This window comes from Nestor notabilis, unplaced genomic scaffold (assembly GCF_000696875.1).
Source record: "Nestor notabilis isolate BGI_N333 unplaced genomic scaffold, ASM69687v1 scaffold11426, whole genome shotgun sequence".
Lineage (NCBI taxonomy): Eukaryota > Metazoa > Chordata > Aves > Psittaciformes > Psittacidae > Nestor > Nestor notabilis.
Window position 1 is genome coordinate 1 of NW_009933355.1, and position 23,120 is coordinate 23,120.

The 23,120-nt window shown below is 34.6% G+C and overlaps 1 protein-coding gene across 1 annotated transcript in view; it reads right to left on the minus strand.

Moving 5' to 3' along the window:
* Positions 1-2,255: 2,255 nt before the first annotated feature.
* The window catches only part of LOC104407535 (ryanodine receptor 3-like), a gene marked incomplete at both ends in the record, with an annotated part of 67,697 nt that continues 46,832 nt past the window's right edge, over positions 2,256-23,120 (minus strand). The window contains 17 exons of the mRNA XM_010016844.1: positions 2,256-2,393; positions 5,270-5,372; positions 6,225-6,425; positions 6,948-7,749; positions 8,623-8,849; positions 9,216-9,302; positions 12,003-12,168; positions 12,719-12,879; positions 13,253-13,289; positions 13,985-14,169; positions 15,422-15,630; positions 17,265-17,439; positions 18,753-18,958; positions 19,872-20,019; positions 20,296-20,455; positions 22,160-22,243; positions 22,714-22,817. Coding sequence (XP_010015146.1) covers positions 2,256-2,393; positions 5,270-5,372; positions 6,225-6,425; positions 6,948-7,749; positions 8,623-8,849; positions 9,216-9,302; positions 12,003-12,168; positions 12,719-12,879; positions 13,253-13,289; positions 13,985-14,169; positions 15,422-15,630; positions 17,265-17,439; positions 18,753-18,958; positions 19,872-20,019; positions 20,296-20,455; positions 22,160-22,243; positions 22,714-22,817 — 3,193 coding nt within the window. The remainder of the gene's footprint in view (positions 2,394-5,269; positions 5,373-6,224; positions 6,426-6,947; positions 7,750-8,622; positions 8,850-9,215; positions 9,303-12,002; positions 12,169-12,718; positions 12,880-13,252; positions 13,290-13,984; positions 14,170-15,421; positions 15,631-17,264; positions 17,440-18,752; positions 18,959-19,871; positions 20,020-20,295; positions 20,456-22,159; positions 22,244-22,713; positions 22,818-23,120) is intronic.

A 23,120-nucleotide genomic window follows, 5' to 3' on the forward strand; every position in this document is an offset into this window, starting at 1 on the left:
TATATAAAAATTTATTTTATTTCCTCTGGATAAAGGTATACAACAAAACATATTATACCCTATAAATGTTCAAATACTTGTTGGATAATGCTTTTAAATGTGGTTGAAGGAATATGAAGAAAACATGCTGAAACAAATTCTTGGTCTTCTTTTCTGCTTATTTTACACCAATAGGCACAGTAAAGTAGTAAGAACACATGAAATATGGCAAGCATATTTGCATATAAGTAACAGCAAACGTAATTTTAATTTACCCTTCCACAGAAAATACAAACTTTTCATCTTATTGTATTACAAAAACTGACTTACAGTGTGAAGTTTATTCATCATTCCTCTGTGTGCAGAGGATTCATACATTTGTTTCTTAGAAGAAGTAACTAATTTAAGAGTAAAGCTTTCATTGATTAACACCAGTCAAGCTTCACACAGCTTTCTCTTAATACAATATACAAAATGGATATACATGTTATCAGATGATACGTACATCATATTAATCAAATCCAACAAACCTCTACTGCCTTGCAATATGTAGTGTCAGGCCTTTTTAAGATGAAAGCTCATCAACCGATTTGCTCAGCATCAACCAAGAGAGAGCTTGGCCTAGAGGAGAGAAGGCTCAGGGGCAATCTTGTCAGTCTGTATAAATACCTGAATGGAGGATGTAAAGAGAAGAGGGGCAGGCTCTTTTCAGAGTCCAGTGACAGGACAAAAAGCAATGGGCATACTTGGAAACACAGGAGAGTCCAGCTGAACAAAAGGGACACTTTTACTGTGAGGATGACTAAGCACTGGCACATATTGACCACGGGGTTATGGAGTCTCCATTCCTGGAGATACTCAAAAGCTGTCTGGACATGGTCCTGGGTAACCTGTTCTAGGTGGCCCTGCTTGCGCAGGGGGATTGGACCACATGACCTCTAGAGGTTGCTTCCAGCCTTAGCCATTCTGTGGTTCCATAAATCACTGCCTCAGGGCAGTACAGATCTGAAAACAAAGGAATAACAACATTCTATCGGCTTAGTCTTAAACACCATTAAACTAATCAATGTTAAATAAATTCTTGTATTGTTTCAACGGTTACTCTCAGTTCTCTGCTGTGTTCACTCAGCTGTACAAGGTGGAAGAACTGTTTTCAGTGATGTAAAATACATTCTCCCTTATATATATTGTTTTTAGGCTCATGGATTAAATTGCCTCTCATCTCATTATTTTCAAAACATATACACATACTTTTCAAGTGTTTTGAGTGACATATTTCTATCTTAAAGACATGTTAGTGTTACTCAGCAAACACAGTGATATTCCAGCCCTCTTCCCCTATAACAGTCTGCTGCAGAAAGGAATATCAAAAAAAAAAAAAAAAAAAAAAAAAAGATAAATTGAGTCACATTATGTATATATAAGCAACATCAAAGCTCACTGTAAAGGGAAATGAAATTTATAAACTATGGAGAAAAGTTTTCAAGCAGACTGATGACATCTAGTCATCTGCCCTTTAGAGACACATGTTAAAGATTTGTAGAAGCAAAGAGCGGAATAAAGAATATCAATAGTGAATTCTGGAAAATACTGTTAAGCATTTAGGAATACAGGACTTGTACTTCTGAAAATAAAAGATATTACTTCCTTGTTTAATTAGTGAAATAGATGGCATATTTCACTAAATTCAAAAAGGATATGGTATGGAATATATATGTGCATGTATGTGATGCTTGAGATAAATCAGAACAAGTTATTAGTTTTAATGAATATATATAGTCACCATTATCATACATGAAAGCCATCCCTTTTAATACAAAACCACAGAACTGTAAAACCATTTTGTCACAAATATCTTGACACTGGAATGCACAAAGCTTCTCATGCAGCAAAGAAAAATGAAATGAAGTTAAAGCTGTAAAGAAGAAAGTTTTGTATTTAAAAAACCAAACTATATAAATGAAAACTTCTCAAGTTCAGAATGTTTTAGTATAGATTACTGTACCATAACTTTATGCATTTCTTTGTAAAGAATATGCAAATTTTCAACCCCAAAGTTAATGATCTGGATCCAAAATCTTCCACCAATTTTAACTTCTTTTTAACAATTGCATCCCAGATGTTCGGTATGTAGGATAATTGTTCTAAGAGGCAGAAGGAAGACAAGCAGTTAGTCTCCTTCAGTCTGCTATGAAGTTTCATTAGAAAATACACTCTCATTGACATCTTTGAATACTTGCATCAATGTAAGTGTTTAACGTTGAAAGAAAACTTACTAGGATATTTCTCTTCTTCTTCCTTAGGTTCTACTTTCTCTGCTTTTGGTGGACCTTTGATTTTGTACATTAAAGAACGGAGTTTTCCAGTAAAGGAGGAATCTTCTTCTTCCTCTTCCTCCTCTTCTAGTGGTATACCTTAGCAGATAATAAAACTGTTTAGAAACAAAACTAAACCTTTGAAGATTAACTCCTTCAATATTTAACCAATACCAAATATCTATGGGATTTTTTTTTTAACCAGCATATTTCTACAGGAAAAAAGTTATGTAGTAAGGCCAGCAGCTTTAACATATTAGCTACAGTAGCACCCCTCAAATTATGCTTATTTTAGTACACATACTTATTATATACAGACTTATGGTATTTTTTTTCTAGTATTATGACCAAAGAGGTGGTTGGTTTTGTTTTTTGTTGTGGTTTTTTTTTTTTGTTTGTTTTTTTTTTTTAAGATTCTAGTATGGCAATTAATTTGGACTCAGAGTCATATTTGATGAAATTTGTGATCTTTTACTTCATATTGCAGAATGTAAGCTAAAGAAAGAACTGCATGGCTGTATCTCACCATGTAGTACAATTTTTCAGTTGAGATATTTAGCAGTCAAACAACTATATTAACTGGATTTAAAACTGTAAGAAGGCAGATGTGTTCAGAAACTGTACCAGTGATACATGTTTTTCATGAAAATGTGTATGATGAGATAGGATGTCATTTTACATTTAATATAGTTCAGTTCATTACATTGCTTCACAACCATTTAAAGCATTTTCAAATCTTTCACACCTCTTAGTGAAGATCAGATACCATGTGTGTTATGTGCAGAAGCACAGAACATCTAAGTAGGTTCCCCTCAGAACAGAGCTAATTGTGCTGAGCTGAGATGCAAGCTTTAGCTATTTGGCTGCTGGTCAAAGTGAAATTGAAAAAAGGAGAAGATTTCCAGACAGAATGCTAAAGAGATACAAGCTGGAGAAGAGGGAAAAGAATAAATTGCAGAGGCTAAAACTGGTATTAAAAGAAGAAACTAAGACAGGAAAAAAATAACCATAACGTAGTTGGAGAAACTTTGTCACTGGCTGCTACCAAGAGGAAAGAGTTACAGTTACGACTATGAGTGACTAAGTTGACTAGTAAGAAGAAAATTCAGAGGGAGAGAATGAGAGAACTAGAAACTGACATTGGAGACTACATATGGAATTCAAGGAACGGGAAAAGTGAGATTGGCTGGACAAAATAAAAAGCTAAGAATGAGCCAAGGCTACAGTCAGACACTGGAAAAAGTAAGAACAGGAAATGTAGCCTATGCGAGGAAAGAGAAAGTAGACAAGGATGTTACAGAAAGCAAATTCATATCTGGCAATGGAAAAAAAGCTAGGCCCTAGAAGCAAGAGAGACAGCGGGGGCAGGTAGAGCTCTTAAGAGGCTGAAATAGATGAAATGGATGATTAGGTAAGACAGTGTTGAATTGGAGGAGATGGGGTCTGTGACTGCTCTGTATTGTTTATTATTCATTCTGCATCCTCTCAGAGTTGCAATCCATTCAGAAGCTGACCATCTCATGTTGCTATTGGCTAATTGCTTAATTCAAGTGGCAGAGGTCTGTGCACTGGAACAGATGGTTCCAACCCAGATAAGTGTCAATTTAATATTATGCAATAAAATCTGCTGAAAATTTGTTTTGTTTACAACTAAGAAATTGCACACAAAAATTATGATAGAGGACTATCATTTTGCTGGCAAAATTAACCACTCACAGTTAAGACATCCTAGGATTAAGACTGCCTGAGTAATTTCAAATCAGGCTATTTGCATATATTCATCATGAAGCAGCCTTTAATTACTTGATTGCATACATATTTTTCCACTTAGACCACCAAGTATACTTAGTATTAAAAAGATGATTAAATATTCCAAGCACAACTCCTATTCATTTTATCTGCAGCTGTGATTGCTTAGTACTGATTTTCAGGACTAAGTCAGGACACAGATAATGAGGAGCATTTATCCACAGTGACCACCAATAATAAACGTGTACAATGTAATGAATAGGGATTTGTTTAGAATCCAGAGGATCGCTAGACTATTTTAATCATGAGACTGTGCTTTCTCTACCTTGAATTCTCTCTCTTATTCAACATACATATTTGCAATATAGTAAACAATAATAAAAGTACACCACTAAGAAGACAACACCCGCCCACCACCACAATCAGTAGAAAAGATGAAGAGAGATCAGGAGGTAAGCCAAATCAGTAATACCAGCAACAATATTTCAAGGTAAAATAAATATATTTTAGAGTTATGAAATTTCCAAGTAAGCTGCGGGTTTTCTATAATCTTCATCCTGGAGTCTCAGAGAGCTCTCTAACGCCAAATAGGCAATATATTCGAAAAACAGAGGTCAGATCAAATGTTAAATCACTGAACAATGGAGATGATGTTGTCTTTCTTAATTAAAATGGGGAGAAAGAGGAGTACATACAACGATGTTAACTATTCACTTCAATGCATGGAAGAAAAATGCTGAAATGAAAGAAACAGTTATTGGTAAGCACTTTAAAGCAAGGATGAATAACAATCAACACAGGACTGTCATAACCAAATTATGTTAAAACAACTAAATTACCATCTATAATGTAGCTAACCTTACAGATACAGATCTTGATTTTAAGAACTTCTAATATTTGTACAACATCCTCAGAAGAAAGATGATGAAACACAACCTAGATACCCGCTCACCTACTCATCTTTGGCCAAGGCTGAGGCTAAGGTAGTTGAAAAACTGAAACTCGCTTATGAAATCAAAGCTTGATGGCTGCTGGAGATTCTAATAGGGTACTCAGAAATAGTACCATAAGATGATAGTGGAATCCTTAACAATACAAGCACAGAATGGTATGGGAAACACCATGGGTCCAAACACAAATCACAAGCTGTTAATTACAGGTCACTAAAAGAATGCAATTTCATGAACAAAACCAAAAAAAAAAAACCCAAAAAGCTTGCCACTCACCACAATGACTTAGAAGATCATCATGAAATTCATATAACTCATCCCGGATCTCCTCTGGACAGGGACAATCCTCTCCAAGTTGAAAATTTAGCAACATATTAATCTTTAAAGGAATTAAAACATAGTTAAAACACTGAGATAGCCTAAGACATATTCTAATATGTAACCATACTTTACCTATTTATGACCAAATTTATAGTTAAATTAAAATAAAGCACAGATTTCTAATACAGCTTAAAGGAAATACTAAAGTAATGGTACTTGGTAAGCTTTAACATCAAAACAGTTACACTTAATAATAAAGCTATTTCCTGGAGGTAGAAAATACTATTTTCATCACACAAATGTCAGCACAACACCAACTTCCTGCTAACTTTTAGCAACCAAGTTTATCAAATTATCATTTTGCAGAACCAGATGAATCTCAGCTCCTCAGCTGTTGCTGCGCTGGTTCAGCCAAGACTTGCAGAGCTAAGCCATCCCCCTGGCTTAGGGCTAGAGACCACAGACACCAATATGGCGGATGATCAAATAGCGTTTATTGCGCACACAGCGAGCATTATATACCTTTCGCAATGCGGAACTGAGCGTGTCAGCCAATCAGGGGGCGAGTCAGCGGTTTTTACCTTATAAGGTATTATTCTACGTGGCGTTTGTAGCTTACTTCCTTGTTCCTATTCTTTCTGTACATCACGTGATCTTCCGAGCGCCAGGCCTTACTCTACACTCAGCATTGAGCAGTAATACTGTTGGGAAATCCTAAGCCATTTTAGAGCTTGAGTTCTGGAGCACAAGTATGAGCATTCTGACATTCAGTATTTTTGGGCATCTTCATAGACTTATTTCACAATCAATTTTGGTTCCCTAGCAGTTTCAACAGTAGTTTAGAAGTCAGAACTCTATCATCACACAGACTTTCTTTTTATCTTTAGGTTAACCATTTCTTTAATATTACCTGTTCTTGAGGAGGAGACCGAAATTCTTTAGTTTTCTTGGCAGTCAAAGCAGCAGACATGTTCAAGGCTTGCATGAGTTCATTGTACCTGAATTTTTGATTATGCTGCAATTTTGACACATAACGGTCTGCAAATGATACAATTGCTTCCACTCTATGTTGTAGCTCACAATCACAGAAATAATTGAGTAAATGACACATCTAGGATAGAAAAAACAGACTTAAGTTCAACAGTTTAATGAACTCTAACTGCAGAAGAAGTGCAGTGGATACTACACACTGCAATAGACTGTAAAAATGAGAGACTTTTTTCCTCACATATTTTTCTTTTAACACTGTAAAGGTGACAAATTTATACTTTTTTTTTTATCTGCTCAGTAATGCTATATAGCATTCAGTCTTTCACTCCAAAACATGTAGAAATCACAGAATCGTAGAATATTTCAGGTTGGAAGGATCCATTAAAGATCACTTGGTCCAACCCTCCCTCTTTTAAAATACACCTATGAAATAAGTAAGTATTTGCATATCTATTTTGAGTGTAGATGCATGTAGAAAGAATTGCATTGACTTAGAATTTGGTTATTAATGTTAGGTTACAAGGCAAAAAGAAATAAAAATCTTCAGTATTTCAGATCTAACAAACTAGAGAACAGACAGAAGGCACTACCTTTCTTTCATCAATAGTAGAACATATGCGATACATTTACATTAAATAGTCACCTGAAGCTTAACAGATTCTGGAAATCTTGTCTGCAATAAGCCCTTCTTGGGAGCTTTTGTTTCTTTCATTGCTTTCTCCCCAGCTTCTACAGCTTTTTCTTCAACTTGTGTAACTTCTTCCTTCTCTGTCCCCTCTTCTGTTTGTTCCTTGTGATCTCCAAACACAGTAGGATCAATGAGGAGCAGTACCTGCTTCACATCACCATCATCAAAAACACCCATTACGAGCAATGTTGCTATCAGTTTAAGGACAGGAACGAACTGGAATGCAACCTGTCCTCCAACAGGATCTCGAATATGGGTACCACTACACTGTACTGCCTCTGTCAGCATACTTATGGCCTTGGATTTAAGTGTATCAAGTGGTATCTCTGGGCTGGATGTCTGATGTTCTTCACTAGTCACAATAAAGCATGGAGTAGAAAAATTAAAGCTTGGTTTCAGACAAGTGCTAAGCCCTACTCCAGGTAATCCATGCTTCTTTGTTTCATCAGGATATAATTTGATAGTTCGAGTTTCATCTGTAACTGGAATGATAAATTCATTGTTCATCATAAGCTTGGCTTGCTTTGCATACTCCAAATGAATACTAATTAGCAAGTCATAGAATCCAGAACGTAGCAGTCCAGGTAAGTATTGATTATCTATTGTATAAAATAGTTGAGATACGTCCACATGGCTACAAAGTGCATAAGCAACTCTAGTGTTACCTAGAGCACTAACTGAACAATAGAGTTTTAAAGTGTGGTAGTGAAACTTCATCAAATCTTCTTGTTCACATAGTTCCAAAATATCAACACATCTGTTATGAAATAAAGAAACAACACCAGTCAATTCCATTAGTAACAATTTCGTAAAAGAAAAGTTTTATAATGTCTGCACATTATGGTCAGTTCCACTTTAAACCATTAATGTTAAAGTTGATACTGACAGTCTTAACATGTGCATCATTAAACCACAGTAAATGGTGGTAATAATTTTATAAGATTATCTACAATTAGTACTCCATAGAAAAAGAAAGGAAAAATGTAAGACAGAGAAGCTTCTTTGGAAGCTATGGTAAATTAGAGCTTGTTTTTATAAGAAATGTATTTGTAAATAACTGATGAAAGTGCAGCAGAGAGATTATCTTTCTGCCATGGTTTTGCTTATACTTTATTTGTCACTGGTTACAATATTTCATATTTGGATACATCTTTATTATCCTCAGTCTGAAGATAAAACCTAATGAAAATCTAAGAAACTGAGGTTCTTGTCAATAAGAACATAAAAACTTAGCTCATGTTAATTCAGAGCAGATGAAGCAGGAACAGATTACATGTTTTTATTACAAGGAAAAAAAAATATCAGTAAAGTAGTGCTTGCATTTTCTTTATATTTGTGGGGGGTTTTTATCAAGCTGAGAAAATCTCTATTTTTAAAGTCCTAGAGATTTAAGAGATATTATTTTATAATTTAAATAAAATCAGTCATTTTGCGTATGCAAACGTCATCACATGTATTAAAATTATTCAGCCTCTTGTATCTACTTAAATGTCACAAATATGATTATAGTAGATAAATTCTAAACAGCTCCAGTGTAAATATTCTCCAAGGCAGGTTTAACCCATACCCTGATATCAGCTTTCAATACATTTGGTCCACATCAAGTCACTGTAGCTTCTTCCCAATATACCTGTTTTCTTCTGGGATATGTAGTGCCATCATCTGCAGAGGTTCCAAACACTGCACAACCCACCCATGACGTTCACTGACACGCTCGGTTTCTACTTTTAGAAAGCTGTTTGGCATCCTGCTCCATAAAACAGGTGTAATTGTTTGCACATCAAGGCGAGGGGGACACTGAGGAACAGGATTTCTTTCTTCACTTTTAAAAATTGCTGCTGATAAAGGCATGGTATTCTGAAAGAAATAAGTATACTAAAATCATTTTTGTAACATCTAATTATGAATAAATCTATTCTACCCAAAGGAAGTACAATATAGTGATAGCAAAAAACTCATAGAAATATGTTACTGCAATAAAATCCATTAAAACCCCCCAACATTAAGGGTGTTCTCCCCAAATAACATTAGTTTGATAAATGCAGTTTAGATTTGTTGAACAATTAACTAACTTCATATAATAATTACATTTACACAAGTAAACGTAAAAGTCAAATAAAAAGTCACACCTTTCATTCAATCTTCCTCAACAAATTCAACTGAGAAGGAATGTCTGTGGAAATAAACATTAAAAAAAGCGCCTTTATAGAAAATATTTTGTACCTTTAATTTACCAAGTTCAAACTGAATCAAGTTAGTGCTTGTGGGCTGTACAAAAGTTGCCGGAAAAAGCTTTGTGTTTGGTTCAACCTAGAAGAGAAATGAGATTAAAAAATTTAAGAAATTCAAAAAAACAAGAATCTCCTTCCAGAATGTTCTGCAATATAAAATAAATACTACACAGCTTACACTTCAGTATTAAGTAACTGCAGACACTGTATTAAAGTGTTGATTAGTGTCCACCTGTAGTTCACCTCTAATATAGTAAAATGCTTGCTGAATTATCTTGCATTTGCTTAATTATCTTTATAGGCTCACCTAACTTTCAGGCAAATGCGTCTGCTGTTTTATGTGCTCTCAACACCAATACTAACTCGAGAGCAGCTCCTTAAAAATCTAGACACTTTACTTTGGCTCTTGTTATAGGAAAAGCACCCCCAACACAGACTGAGAGTAGAATACAGCTTTTTAGACCACCACACATCTTTTAGATTTTTTTCACATTTTATGCTGGACAAAATATTTCACTACTAAAAAAAGCTAATTAAAAAAAAAAAAAAATCCTGAGAGATGGAACCAGAGGGGAGTAAGAAGACCGCGAGAGAGCATCATTTGGTAAGGGTAATTCAAATCTTTACTCTCTATTAAGATTAGTGAACATCTGATCTGTACTCCAAAAGCAGAAGATGCAATTTTTTCAAAGATCTCTTTATTTCCAGGCTCAGCATTTGTCTCCAGTCTTATGAAAATCACAGTGAATCACACTGAATCATAGTGCTGCATTTTAAAGTGTCTGGTCAGCTTTGGGATTTTTTTGACAGCTACATTATCCTGATTTTCCCATTATAGCTAGACTCAAAGTACATATCAGAGTAGTAATACCAGTTTATTCTGAAGAATTCTCTACAAGATCACCCATCCCTACTGCCAGGAAAAGAATTAAAAAGATACTTACAGAACAGTATACTATGAAAAATATTTCAGTGCTCCAGGGTGGCTAAGAAAAGGTACATTCTATACAATCAATTCAGGATTTCAGGAGTTCAATTAAATATTTTAATCATACCATTGTGTATTTTGTGTACTGTGCATATACATTTTGCATACTAAGTGCAATTACAATACTTGTGCTGTGAAGGAGTGCAACTTCTAACTTTGAGGACAGCAAACTAACAAAAATTGAAAAATGACAGTCATGATAAAGAAATAAAAAAATCTGTATTTTTTTAGATGAGAAAACAGCTCCAAAATACAATACAACTTAAACAAATGTAAAACAATACCACATATTGAAAAAATCTGTATGCTGAATAGGTTTGGGTTTGGTTGGTTTTTTTCAGAACTATGACTATCAAGATAGACAAAATAATTTAAGGACAGGTAGGTACATTCTAGTCTTTTGGTAAGTAATGAAAACCAAACCCAAATCCAGAAACAAAAGGTATCCTGGACTGAAAGACACTACTAATAAAAAGTGGCGTTTATTTCATTAAAGCCTGAAAGTATCTGACTAAGACAATGTAAGTCTCAGACTCTGACCAAAGATAGGTATTTCCTAGTAATAATAATTGAAATTGTAATTTCTGATCTTGTTTGAAGGTCAGAGAACCATTACTAACTCAGAATAAAACAAAACATTTTGTAAACCAATATTTAAGATCTCCTTTCTGCTACAAATACCTTAACATTGGCCTGACAATTAATGACAAAATCTCAAATATATATGTACATGCTATCTTTCACTTTTCTATGATAGAGGGGTGGTTTTTTTTGCTGAATATCACCTTGGTATTCAATAGTTAGACCAAGAACTGCACAAAATTAATTTATCAATATGTTGGCCTGTAGGCATTTTAGAATGAAAACAGTATACAAATATTGTCCCTCTATTTCTGATAAGAAAACTAAAAAGTGCAAATGGCTATCAGGTTATAATAATTACCTTTCAGTCTCTACCAGCCAAGTATCAGTCTTTGCTGCACTTTGGGTGAGACATTAGATTTAATAAGGTATTTTAAAGACTTTATGGTAAGAATGTTCAAGAAATGCAAATGAAAAATAAAGACTATTTTCACTACTTTGAAAAACAGAGAAAATACTTAAATTACTTGAAATAAGGAAAAGTTGAGAAATATTTCACCCTCATATGTAACACTCATGTTTAAATATATCATTGTATCTTTATGGGAAGTGTTGGTTATTCTTTTTTCAACAGTTAGTTTTCAATGGAGTTAGTATACAAATTTCCATTAAATTTAGTTGAATAACATTTAAGTTTTATCTGTATTGCGGATTTGTGGGGGTTTGTTGCCACAGAACTGTGAGGGTGACATTTACTGTGACAATGGTGGGACACCGGCACAGGTTGCCCAGAGAAATTGTGGCTGTCCCATCCCTGGCAGTGTTCAAGGCCAGGCTGGATGGGCTTTAAGCAACCTAGTCTAGTGGAAAGTGTCCCTGCTCATGGCAGAAGGGGTGGAACTGGATAATCTTTGAGGTCCCTTCCAACCCAAATCATTCTACGATTCTATGATCTAGTTCCAGTTTTTCTGCACAGATCTACGTAGTCCTCCCTCAACACCTGAGACAACTGTAAGAAGTTAGAAAAATGTAGCATTATAAAAGAGAGAGAGAAAAGGAGGGATAAAACAGGAAAATATGTTATTGTCACATAAATAGTGTTCAGTTACATTTCTGAACAAGAGAAGAAAAACCCAAACCAAACCACAATTCCATAATAGCATTAAGATGTACAGCTTAGCAGATAGCTTCCTGAAAATCTGATAATACCTGATAACAAGTACCAAGCTCTTTTCCATTGGCTGTGAACGACAACATTCCAGTAGCCAGGTCAACAAAGCATCCAATTTCTAAATCAACATTACTGCGACCTGATCTCTGGGAATTGGCAATTACATCTCCTCCCCAAACCATGTAGCAATTGCTGCGCTTCACACTGAAAGAACAGTAAGAACAAATCATAGGTCATATTGAATTTGACTAAGTATTCAGTAAAGATGTAATTTTGAATGGAATAACAGGTAGACATCCTCAAAGGTGTTTGTGCCACTATTATTTTTATAGTTCCTCATTAACAAGCTCCCTTTTTTTAATAATGTAAGCATCATGGGTAAGGGATCAGACTATGAGCACTTCTATTTATGTTCCCTTTTTATATTTATGGAACAACTTGACATGCTTCTGTGTGCTGATAAAAGACAGTGAAACAAATAACAGGTTCATCCACAGCTACCAAATATGGATGTTAAAAGAAAGCAGCAACGCAAATCATTATTTCAAACAGAATATTAATGATAAATATACTCATTTTAATGAGGCTATGTAAAACACATTCATATATAAATGAGCAAAGAACACTCCTACTCCATAACCAATTTTCTCATTAGTTTAAATTAGTGTTTAAAACATCATCAAGCTTGTGAATAATTCACTTCTGAACAACAGTATTAAAATACATTCTTAGTAAGTGACAAATAAACCCATACCTTTCATGAACCCTGCCTCTTTCATCGCCTAAAGTAACTGTCACTGTACAATTTTTATTTAGGTCAAAATTCTCACTGTAAAAATGATAGTCTGGTGTTACCCAGCCAACCCAGACAGAGGACGGGTCTTGGCCAGCAAATATCCGTAGAGAATAAAAATACTGAAAAGAGGAAAAGAAAACATTAGTAATAGAAATCTAAATTATTGTATCAAGGAATACTCAAATACCGATTAAAAATATCTTCTATATGTCAAAGAAATAATAGAAATTAACTTTTTTTTAGTAAGTCATTTAAAATGTTCATAAATTAAAAAAAAAAAAAACAACCAAAAAAACCAACAAAACTACACTACTGTGAGGGTTTTGCCACAAGTCATACAGTTCTGGGCATTGTTATTTATACACATTGTTATATCACTGCAAATTATTAAAAAGGCTTCTTTCAACAGATCGTTTTCTAATGAACATGTTGCCACAACTATATCTACTTCATAAAGTAAGAAGATATAATCATCAAAATGTATTTACTTACTGTAGTAGAAGGAGCAGCAATTTCTTGGCTGTGCTTCCTAAAGATAAAGAAACATCAGTAAATTAGTTTTTAGAAAACATTAGGCGAAAAAGTACTCAATACTAAACTGAGTGTACTCATGTTTGCTGGGTACTGACTATGCATTAGTAAACTGAGTACACAAAGACTATACAGAATACAAATATACACACAAAATAACTGATTGCAGTTAAGGTGGAGAGAGATGGTAAAGAGAGATTTACATCAATTCACTTCAGATGAAGGCAATGTTGGACAGTGCTGAACTCAGGAGTACCAGGTATCTTTAAAAATCTGTCCCACCATTTTTTCTTTGCATGAATTAGTCACTTTTCCAGTAACAATGATCTATTGAACAATACTGTAGATGAGCATTAATCCAGTGGGCAAAAACTCTTGAGCTAGTTTTCCAGCCTAGCTGAAGAGCTTCGCAAATCCCAATGATTTTTAAAGGATGGTAACTGCCTAGCAATGAATAACTGTAAACCTTGTGATGTACCTTTTAAGAAAACAGTTCTGTCTCGTCTGAATATAGCATTCTGCAGAGTTATAAATTTATTAAAACCACCAAGAACAAAAAAAATCTCAGTAACATGCATCCTGTGCTAGTGTGTGCTTAGTGCAAAACCAAGTATGAAATCTTGCGTGTACAATAATAGAACATTTTACAATTACATCAAGAGCATGAAATAGGTAACCAAAACCATGCCTAACCGTTTTTGGAAAATATCAGACGAGGCATTTTCCACACCCACGCTGAAGTCAAACGATGAGCGGAACTCAATGGGCATACTCAAACGACAATATATCATGTCTGAGTTGCTGTTCTGCGTGCCAAATGTTTTGTGAGTAACTTTTAACCGAGGTGGACTCTCAACGGTTCCATCAATTCTCCATATCTAAAAATAATACGAAGAATTTTAAAATAATGCTATTTCAAGAAAAATGCTGAAAATTTTCATTAAGCAACTAGAGGATGAGACAACTGAAACAGCCTACTTAAATTTTTCAAAATAAAGTAATTTCAAACTTTCTCCTCTGACAGGGAAACTAGCCTGAAGAGCAAGTGAAGCAACAGATTCCTGTCTACAGGAATATTTGGAAGTTGTTCCAAACAGCATTTAAAAAAAAAAAAAAAAAAAAAAGGACAGACTTTATTGATTCACTTTGAGTGCAAAAATAACTGAAAAAATGCTTCACAAGAATGAGTCATTTTTGCACCACAATGAGAGGAAATCTTAATTAGAATCCTTCAAATGATTGTTATGAAGTTTGAGTCTGATACTATTTTTTTTGCTTGTGCTGAAAAGTGAGTATGTTTTAATCTTAGTGATAGGAACATTTCAAAAACTTTTAAAGAGAGGAATACAGCTAAAATGATCCTGAGAAACTGAGAAAAATGCTGAGATAGTTTAGTTGAAATTCAGTGAAGTGTATTTTATTTGAGATGGAAATCTTCGAAGTATTAGGGAATAACTGGCTAAACTCGTAAATTATATTAAATAGCCTAGGGATTACAGTAAAGATAAAAACCGATCAGGAATTCAAACATATAATTGTGGAATATATTAATATGGAATATTTTATACAAAACTTAGGATATATTATTCTGCTCTAAAGTAGATTAGTTAGGGAGTTGTGGAATTCCTATCACTGTTGCATCATAAGAACGAATGAAACAAGTTTCACTCAGGGACAACACAGGTACACTTAAATGTCCCTTGTCGTAGAGAAGTGGACGAAATCAGTCTCTGTTTAGCAAACTCTTCCATTACCTTAAGTGATGCGGAATTCAGCTGAACAATTTTAGATATTCAAGAAAAATGTATGGTAGAGAAGGTTTAAAAACTGAATGCAAATGTAAGATAGAATATGAAAAATGGTTCTAAGAAATTACAATTGGCATGTTTCAAGTACCTAACCACAGCATAAATAAGACATAATAGAACAGACAGGTGTATCCACATGAATACCAATACTAGCATAAATGAAGTTGGAGATAGACAAGATCATCTGGAATTGTCTATGAATGCCTTAACAGATTTATAGGACAAACTATCTGATGACAGTAAGTATTAGTAAGGGTCTAATGTCTCAGCTTGCTAAACAAACAGTTGACAAACAGGTGTCTTCCCTAACATGTAATGTTACCTCAATGTGAGGATGATTTTTTGGCACATTGACAAATGTTGGTAAGCGTTTACTAAACCACATAGCAACATCTCGGTTCATGTTGACAGCAAAAGGTTCAAACCCTTCTTGAAGGCCGCACATTGTATAATACTTGAATGTACCGGCATCGGTTCCAAGGTTCATACGACCAATCTGAGATAGACCCAGTGCACAAATTGGAACAAAACCTAAGAAAACAATACAACAAAAAAAACCCAACGGTAATTTATTTGGAGAACATAAGCATTCTATTATAAATCCACTTAATGCAAACTAAAGTTTAGCGCCTGCAAGTAATGCACATGAACTGATGACAGTAGCAAAGATTAAAAGCCACCTTAAATACTAATGTCTAAGTTAAATATAATTGCTACAAAAAGCCCTGAGGACTTAGGCAATGAAGGGACATTACGCACACTACTCAATTTATTTAAATATTAAACCAATTTCACAATTGTTATTAGTAATTAGTAGTAGATTTGTGTGAAAGATAAACAAAAGAAGTCAAGTCAAGTAGTTTTGTGGACAAATCAGATTTAAAAAAATAAGATTTGCTCAAGTCAATTATTCATTTATTAGAAGAATCAGTTATCTTAACGTATAGACTACTAAACATGCCTTTATACAGTGAGTTAGATGCTAGAAAACATCCCTGGCTAGATTAAAATTATTAACAAATACTAAGTATGCTCTCTGAGGGCACTGACATTTCAAAAGGAGGTTCAGGTATCTCAGTACGTTGTTTAAAATATAGTTTGTCATCACAGTAACTATAAATTTGTTGCCAGCCTTTTTTCCTCCATCATTCATGATGGACAAATGCACATTTTTTTAATGCTGGCATTTTTTATGATTGAACTTTTTTTGTCTCTATACACCTGTAGCAGCCCATAGACAGGGATGAAAGGTTGTTTAATTATTTTCTATCTCTCAAGAAATAGAACTTGGAGCAACTTCAGGGAACAGCCAACAGTTCAGCCTCCAAAAGAGAAATTTTTTGTCTGCTACACTGCAGTCCTTCAGAAAAACTCTCTTAAGGCAGTCCCTCAGTCTCTACCATTAGAAAAACTGTGTCAGTGGTCAGACCAATTGCAAAGTCCTCTAACGATCACTGATGGGCATGAAGATACTACTGCTTGGAAGAAATACGATTCAAAAGAAAACATCAACTGAAAAATAAACCAGTTTGAAAATATTCCCTGCCTCCATCAGTGCAGTCATGTACTCTTACTCTTGAAGAAAGCAAAGACCAAAAACAGAAGAGGGGAAAATAGCCAAGGAAAAGGAGAAATGCAGATAAGCCATTAATAGGATAGAGAAAAAAAAAAAAAAACCAACAAAAAACCCCCACAAATCAGGCTCAATTTATGTTGCAAAGTTTTGTTCAGACTCAGGGTTTGGTGCAGACTCCTGCCGCATACAATTCATTTTGCACTTCACAGACAAAAACGTAATATGTGTATGCTCCAGTGAAATAATCTGAGACTACATGTTCAGCTTTTGGGAATTTTTCAAGGTGCTTCTTACTACCACTTGTTAATGCTGAAGTTCAGTCCTGTGAGTAAGCCTAGCAAGGCTCAAAGATTCTGACTGCTGAAATCCCATTCATATCTACTTATGGTTAAAGGAAGAAAAGAAAATAAATTTGTGACACAAACACTCTTAAAATATTTTTTATGAAGTTAATGTGTAGTACAGTCTGGAGGCTCACATCAGTAAAATACAATTTCTCAGTTCACCAAGCCATTATGACAGATTAGTTTTTCTAGGTTCTGACTTGCTTTGTCTTCTCATAACCATGTAAGTATAACAAGAAAATTACCACTTTCTATTCCAAAGTCAGCAAATGCAAGCTCTGAACCTTTACTGGTTATAAGCAACTCTCCATTCAGAGTAAAGATAATTGATTTGTCATCCAAGTTTATCATACAACCAACCACGTCTCCTGATTGCCAGCTTCGTCCAAAGAATCCACTGCCTTGATGCCAACGCTGGCCCTAAAGGGAAAAAAAAAACAAAAAAACAAACAAATCTTTCACCCTCCTGGATCTCAAAGTAATACAAAGAGTACTGATCATGGCTTTCAGGTAATAACTGTAGTTATTATCTTAGCTATTTCACATAGAAAGACTAAGCACTCTAATATGCAAAAAGCAACTTAGAACCTGGATGATAACCACTATTCACAGGATTCCACGTCTCACACACAATGTCGTTATCATCCTTCCAGTCCTTTAGGAGTCAAGTTTGGGAAGAAAGAATGTGCAGAAAGCAGAAAAGACAGAGAAGGGAATACAGAACTGTAGTTCTCTGTTCTAGTCATCGAAGAAACTGTTTTATTTTTGTAAAACACCACTTAAAAAAGAAAAAAAAAGGGGAAGTGAATGATGAAACTCGACATGAGCAGGCTTCAGTGTGCGCTTGCAGCCCAGAAAGCCAACTGTATCCTGGGCTGTATCAAAAGAAGCGTGATCAGCAGGTCAAAGGAGGTGATCCTGCCCCTCTACTCTGCTCTTGTGAGACCTCACTTGGAGTATTGTGTCCAGTTCCGGTGTCCTCAACATAAAAAGGACATGGAGCTGTTGGAGCAAGTCCAGAGGAGGGCCACGAGGATGATAAGAGGACTGGAGCAGCTCCCGTATGAAGACAGGTTGAGAAAGTTGGGGCTGTTCAGCCTGGAGAAGAGAAGGCTGCGTGGAGACCTCATAGCAGCCTTACGGTATCTGAAGGGTGCCTACAAGGATGCTGGGGAGGAACTCTTTGTTAGGGACTGTAGTGGTAGGACAAGGGGTAATGGCTTTAAACTTAAACAGGGAAACTTTAGATTAGATATAAGGAAGAAGTTCTTCACAGTGAGGGTGGTGAGGCACTGGAATGGGTTGCCCAAGGAAGTTGTGAACGCTCCAACCCTGGCAGTGTTCAAGGCCAGGTTGGACAGAGCCTTGGGCGACATAGTTTAGTGTGTGGTGTCCCTGCTCATGGTAGGGGGGTTGGAACTAGATGATCTTAAGGTCCTTTCTAACCCTAACTATTCTATGATTCTATGTATCATCGTTAATGCTTACAACAAAATTCTTTAATCGATTTGGTGTATCTTAGGAAGATAGATATAAACCAACACACCTCTTTCAGCATAATTTCAGTGATCAAAACCAAAAAGCAGATATTACCCAGTGTGAAACAGAGCTCAGACATACATTTATATGACTCATAAATATCTGAGTAGTTGAGCTGGAGTATAAGAGGAAACCTATACTGTAGTTCTCTGCCTAGCCTTTTCATAGGTCAAAAAAGGTAGAGATGTACTGACTTTGCTTCCTTCAAATACAAATGCTTGGTCATCAGCTCCCAACTCTATGTCAGGTCGACAGCCTGGCCTGGCCCAGCCAACACGCATATCTCCACCTGTCACAGCTTCAAACTCAAAGTACCACTTTCCAGACTTCACTGCATAAGACTGTTCCACTCTGAAAAATCGTATCTTGTCGATGCTGACTTTTTCCACTGTTTGGTCAGCTGCAAAAATAAACAGAGAAAAAAAAAATCCCACGTTTTATAGTTAGAGGAAGCTATAAATGCCACTACTCAGCTTTTGATCTGTCCCCAGTATTTTCTATCTCTGAAAACAGCTGTTATCTACCATTGCATGTTTAAGAAACTTCATAGTACATGTTAAAAAAAGATTAACAGTAATAAGCATACAGAGGCTAGCATATTCTATGCAAGATGGGTGGTTATCTACTATTTGGAATCAGAATATATCAAAGTAATACTCAACACAGGGCCTCAAACACAGAATTGAATACAGAAAACCACAGAAGTGTAAGATAACTACATGCATTACAAGCCAATGCAAAATACTTTCTTACACAAGTTAATACATTCAGAAGATTAAAAAAAATAAAAAAACTCAAATAAGTTTTGTTTCAGTTTAGGTTTTTGTCAAAAATTACAGTGGCATAGCAAATATGAAGAAAAAGTCTAAACAAATTTCTACTCCTGATATCAATAAAGAAAAATTTTTGAAGTTGGTGCACTTCTTTGATTACTTCTTAAGAACTGAGTTTGACTTGAAGTAGTCAAACCAAATCTGCATACCATTATAAAAAATATTTTAAATTAATCCCACTTTTTTCCTTTCTTTCCTTATTTCCAATGAAAATCACCATGTCCACTCACACTCCAGATTTTCTCCAATCTAAAAATCATGGAAATTTGAATTATCATATCATTAACTATAATCTATCTTTAAAAAAAGTATATCTAAGTAATATACAAGTATAGTTGTACCTTTCATTAAAGTTCACTGCAAAAATACAGTATTATTTATTCATATCTTACGTTTTCCCTACCTATTTCAGTGGTTTATGTTTTTTTCCCCAGCACTGAGGGGAGAAAAAAAGCCATGATTCTTATTGAAAGTACTTACCTATCTCTTGGTCAGGTGGTTCAATATTATAACCATAGCCTGCAAATGTTCTAACAGCTTCACGGAGGCTATCTCTGTTTGATTTTTTAGTACGTTCGTCTAATAACGCATATGGCACTAGCCGAGGATTACGTTTGTTCTTAAGATCCTAAAAGAGGTTATAAAATAAGAACAAGAAGAAAACTGCTTAAGCATCACAAAGATTTTGTATGATGAGTGAGTGTGTTCTGAAATAATGTTAAGATTACAGGAAAGAAACAATATTGATGAAGACCAGTTCTATGAATGCAAGCCCAATTGTTAATATTAAAAACCTGAAGAGAAGAATGAAAAAGCAGCATGGAAATATGGTCTCATTCTTCCTGCAGCTATGCAGGTCCAACAATGTACCAGACTAATGCAGTGTAGCTAAAGTAGTCCTTACCTGCTGAATGCCATAGGTCCATCCTTGCTTTATTCTGTCTTTTGCCCAGACATTATGTGCATTTTCTGCTAGTTTGTCAACTAGAAATTCTTGAGAAGGTAACAATTTCACTTCAGAAAGATCAAGAGGGGCAGGTTTATATCCATTTGACATCATGTAACTGTAAGTCAAAGAAGGAAAAAGAGTCAAGATATTCCACTGATGGTATTTAAAGTTTTCTATGTGGCATCCATAGGGTTCACTTTCTCCACTTTTCAATCTCCTTTTATCCCATTCCTTTGCAAAAATCCTGCATTGTCTTTGGTCATTCACAAGGATATAAACTGTATTCTAGCAGAGGCTCATTTTCCACCTGCTTACACCCTATCTAATTAAATGTGACCCTGATCTGAATGTGCTTCCCTAAATAGTTGCTACAATTTTTATTAATTGAGTACTCTTTTTTTTTTTTAATATTTGCCATTTTAAATCTTTAAGGTAATTTCTATTTTAAAGATCTGTATGATGACTTCTTAGGAAATTATTTTACATGCATTATTAAGTATAGTATTTTTAACATACTAGTCCATAAAGATCGGCTTACCACTTTTCCAGCAGAAGAAAACATTTGTACTATTGTTCTTCCCAGTTTTTCATTGAATAGTAAGTTTGGTATTTTTTTCATTAGTAGATATTACCCTCTCTGATACTTTCATGTATTATTAAGACTACATATGCAGACTCTTGCTCAAAACAGATAATTTCCATTTGTTAGGATGATTCATGTGGCCAGTAGATATTTTAACAAAAGTCAGAAATTAAGGTTGATTTGTTCTGTTATTGAAGACAATAGTATCAAAAGAGTATTATGATGGACCTCTACGAACCTTGGGAAAGGTTATTTTTCCATTTTTTTTAAAAATTAATGCCATCAGTTGAATCAAGATTAGCATCTCCATACCATAAACTATTTATTTTACTGCTCTCTTTAAAAACCTTTGTTTCTTGGGGATAAAGCTGTTTCAGGAAAAAGTCACCTTATGGGTTGATAAACTGATGTGAAATGGCAGACATTGAAATCACTGTTTCTGTCTTCAAGATTTGTTGCGGGACAGGGCTTCAATCTGTCCCAGGAAAACCACAGAATCCTCACAGAAAACACAAAAATACAGATGTAATCCTCGATTTATCTTTGTCACTTTGGGGGTGATTGTTACTCATAACTTAAGGATGTCTAAAGGAAAAATATCATCCACCTAATTTAGCTTATAGCTAGATAGCCATAGTTTAGCTACCAAATTAAAGCAAAAACCTGACTGTATTTTATTCAATAATCTACATATGTACATTTCCTAGAAATGTGCAACATTGTAAGAACAGTTTTTTTGGTTTGTTTTTTTCTCGTCTTTAAAAAAAACGCATTAATAATATCTTTAGAAATGTGTGTATTGAACAAGCATTTTCTTGGAGAGCTGGGAAGAAGAGGTGCAAAGAAGGAGCTATGGGAAAATGGTACATCCTTTTTCAAGTAGATCAATTTACCATCTTATATATGTAATGTTCTTTGCTAAGTGATAGAAAAGCAGTGAAATGTTGCTTTTAACTCTGCAGTATCTATTCTAAGATCATGTAACGCAGATATATTTACATATGGTTTAAGCGTATGACTATTTGTGTCTCTGTGAATCACTCCATGTGATGTAATGCAGAGTATTCACAGTCAACCATCACCACAGGCAAGGTAATGGACCAACCATGTGCTCTGTAAATTTGTATAAAGTATGCAGTTCGTATCAAATATTATTTAAATGACCTTACCATGTTCTTGTTTAATTAATATACTTTAGTTACAAATAATATATAATAGTTATCATAAAGTACATACTTTTTAGGAAGTTTGACTTTTTTAAGATCTTCCTCAGCTGCTGGATGAGCATGAACAATGTGACATCCAAGGGCCAACAGGGTTCTGCAAACAAATAAAATGGCAGTAGTGAAACACAACATTAGAGTGCTCACCCATTTTATACATTTCTTTTGGTTTTCAGAACTAATGATATTTAAAACCAGAGAAGTAATTCAAAATAATGGAATTACAAATCCCAAATATTTTAACTTATTAGAAATAATAAACAAAACCTTCAAACTCTAAAAAGGTACAAATCTGTGGCTTGAGAGTTACCCCACTCTACTAAAACCAACAGGATTTGGTGTTTCTTCATTTCAATCTCTGTAGAGAAAAGATTTTTTTAAGTTGCTCTGAATATATCCCTGGAACCTCTAGCAAAGTTAGCAAAACACAATTTGAAAGAGATATTCTAATGTTTTTATATCTTACAACAGTATGATATTGCTTTAATAAAAATAATAAAAAAAAACCAAAACAAAAAAAACAACAAACCAACAACTACTTTATTTCCTTTTAAATTTCAAGCTCACTTTAGGGTTTCAGTTGACATTTGTAGATTATAATTCTTCTCTGTCTCAGGTAATTTTGAGAATTCCACAAGACAAGGATGATGCCTTTTATTATCATCCCGTATCTGCAACAAAGATACTTTTATTATACCAGATTGAAGCCAGAATCACAGTAAAAAATAAGTTATTTTTTGCAATAACGAGGACCTTGTAAATCATATAATTTATTTTGCTCATTGACAATTAATCATCATCATCTAAATGAACTTTCCCATGATTCATTTGTAATGCACTTTATAATACTCCTTCATAACCAGCAACATCAGAAAAAATATAGTTATTTCATGTGCTCTGCATAATTTTATATACCAATTTTAATATAATTCTTGAATTCAATATAATATTCTGAATATAATATTCCTGGCCTA